Source organism: Zophobas morio, unplaced genomic scaffold, assembly GCF_036711695.1.
Source record: "Zophobas morio isolate AGI-343-1 ecotype UQ-CSIRO unplaced genomic scaffold, CSIRO_AGI_Zmor_V1 ptg000269l, whole genome shotgun sequence".
Lineage (NCBI taxonomy): Eukaryota > Metazoa > Arthropoda > Insecta > Coleoptera > Tenebrionidae > Zophobas > Zophobas morio.
The window spans coordinates 120,306-122,995 of NW_026972373.1; the positions used below are offsets into that span (position 1 = coordinate 120,306).

Here is a 2,690-nt window from a genome sequence, read left to right on the forward strand (position 1 = left end):
AGATGCTTTTGTCTTACAAAACTTTCAAAGCAGCTCCTATCTCCCTGCGATTTAAGTAGGTACTAATTGATTAAATATCGTAGTGCCTTTGATTAAGATCGCCTAATGGACACAGAAAGATATCAATCAAACCAAGACAACTGTTAAGTTAGTGAGAAGTACATCCTTATCTTTTATAAAGGATAAATGAAGCAGCAGTTTCTACACTGTTTTAAATTTCTTTATTAAGATAATTTGGTAACTGAAAGCGAATTTTAATTAGCCTCGAGAGAATTCTTGTGGCCTCCGGATGAGAGGTTCTGATAGTAAGGCGGTATTTATTGCCTTCGTAGTTTGGTTCCAGCCTTTAAAAAAATTATTGGTATAAAGGATGAAATTAATTGTTGAATGTACCTTAGTAATGCGCTTATTTGAAGTTTCTTACAGAAAACAACACTCGCACCTGAAAAAAAAGAAAAAGGAATATTTTAATATAACAACGCAGCCGCATGTCCCCTTAAAAAACTTACAGAAGATATTGTTTGGATTGATGTCTATATTGTGCAGAACAGAAAACTTCATACTTGTAATTTTAGTTTCAAGATCCTCAGCTTCAATGTTAATAAAGTGTATGAGTTATGCAACTTTGTGCAATGGTATATAATTATTTACCTGTGAAATTAGAGCAAGGGAGAAATATATTAACAGTCTCAGCAGCTGGACTATGAGTATTAATATAATATAATGTCAGGGTATACTAAGATATGTACCCATCTGGTAGTAAATTATAAAAAGAGAAATAGCACCTTTCTAGTTGCAACCATTTTTGCGAGAACAAATTTTTGTTAAATTCTATCGGAGTTCCATACGTGCTTAAAAAAACGGGCAATGTCAATGAAAGTTTTCTGTTCAACTCTTCATGCCTATTTTGATTTGTTTTTGTTTATTAAAATTTTTTAATGTAATATGTAAGAGATAATATATTAACTGGTAAAAAAATTCTATTATAGGGCATTCATTATCAGGAGATGTGCACTCGCATTGGACAATTAACTTTTTGCTGCCACGAGGCTCAAGGTGAACAAATAAGGTTTGCGGGAAGCGCAAAGCAGGCATATTCAGGCGTTCCAGTGGTTGAACTGAAAAATTAAGAAGAGGAAGCATCGTTTTATTTAAGATTCCCAGTGTCACTTGGCAGACTGATCCATTAGTTTGAAGTTCAAAGGATATATGTAGAGTCCTGATATGGGAAGAGTATTAGGCGTATGATCTTTAAGCTTACTATAAGGGACGGGTCGGTTATGTTCTAATAGTAAAAAACCAAAACTAATATTAACCCTCTAGATAAGAAAAAAAAAATACACAATACACATCTTGTTCCCTGCCGCCAAACGATGCAAAAACTTATTTTATAACAAAATTTGGAGGTTATCGAAACCCGTTTTGGTATAAAAGCCCCTTTTCCGAACCCAACAAATGAACTGGAGCATCATTTTCTTCGAAATATTTATCTCCGTTTTTTCCTTGTTAATTACTAATAATATTGAGTAACAGTATTATAAGCTCAATAACAACTTTTCTCATAGGAAAGCCCTCCCTCTCTGAATAGCTCAAAATTACTATCGGGTCCCTGGTAAATAATATTTATAGTAATCAAAATAATATGATGATAGTATTACTTTGAATTCGCTAAGCTCGGGATTACCGCCTTTACTTTTCATCTTAGCTAAGATGCCGGATTCGCGCTCAGGAAAGGTAGGCATTTCCTCAAAAACAGATTGCTTTTATAATATATAAAAATGAAAGAGAGAATTAACGGTAAATAAGGAGTAGTTTGTAAACCGAAGGAAAAGGAACTACAATTACAAAAGTCTCATCAGGAACAAGAGTGGCCAAACTGACGTATTCCACAGCTCTCTGTTGAAGTTCTACATCGCCACTCTTTAGAATACAGTCTTGTTTGAGAATAGAAATCACCTTTTAAAAAAATACTGTTAACTTTAATTTCCAGAGCAAAGCAGTGATACCGTAAGCACCTGCGACTTTAAATGAGGGTAGAGGTTGGCAAACTTAATGTAAGCAGAGACAAGAATCAGACGTGTGGAAATGGAGGATGAATAGTATTTGTGGTGTAACGCATCGAACTGAGCTTCGGCGGACGAGAGCGGATCGTTCACAAGGAGATGCCCATATTCTCCTGAGTTCTCTCCTTTAATAAATAACTCCAAACTTATATGACATAAGTACTATGCCTAGTATGTAGCCTCCCGTCTTGACAAGTACTTCATGACACGTGGGTTTGCAAAGTTCCTTAGTATAAGAGCATTATTTTATGAACAGGAATCGCTTTACAAAAAAAAAGCATTTCATAGTGGAAGCAAGAATATAATACTTATATCAGAAGTATAACCAAATAAAACTGCATTGCAGCGTATCCCTGAACATCTTCTCGATTTGTTACAATCTGAATAGCGCGATGCCAAACTTCATTACCAATAAAATCGCCTCAAGTAAGGGGTCAACAATAAGCGATAATAAATTTAATAATAAATTATACCAGCAACTTTCATTAAGTTCAATATGACATCAAAGTAATACGAATAGCTTGGACAATAAGTTTCTGCTAGTAATGCGATTTTATGGACCTTAAGTAGTATATAATAAAAATAAAATATTCGAGCAAAATTAAGGAATTAGCAATAAAAAATTAC

At 34.2% G+C, this 2,690-nt stretch overlaps 1 protein-coding gene across 1 annotated transcript; it reads right to left on the reverse strand.

Moving 5' to 3' along the window:
- Positions 1 to 211: 211 nt before the first annotated feature.
- On the reverse strand, positions 212 to 2,023 carry LOC135119517 (AP-2 complex subunit alpha-like). The gene is made up of 11 exons (XM_064043925.1): positions 1,979 to 2,023; positions 1,846 to 1,920; positions 1,659 to 1,760; positions 1,555 to 1,609; positions 1,418 to 1,502; positions 968 to 1,219; positions 786 to 902; positions 652 to 701; positions 510 to 590; positions 394 to 442; positions 212 to 344 (listed from the first exon to the last, which is right to left on the reverse strand). The coding sequence occupies exons 3-11, from the start codon at positions 1,740 to 1,742 to the stop codon at positions 212 to 214; spliced, it is 906 nt and encodes a 301-aa protein (XP_063899995.1). The 5' UTR covers positions 1,743 to 1,760; positions 1,846 to 1,920; positions 1,979 to 2,023.
- Positions 2,024 to 2,690: the final 667 nt, after the last annotated feature.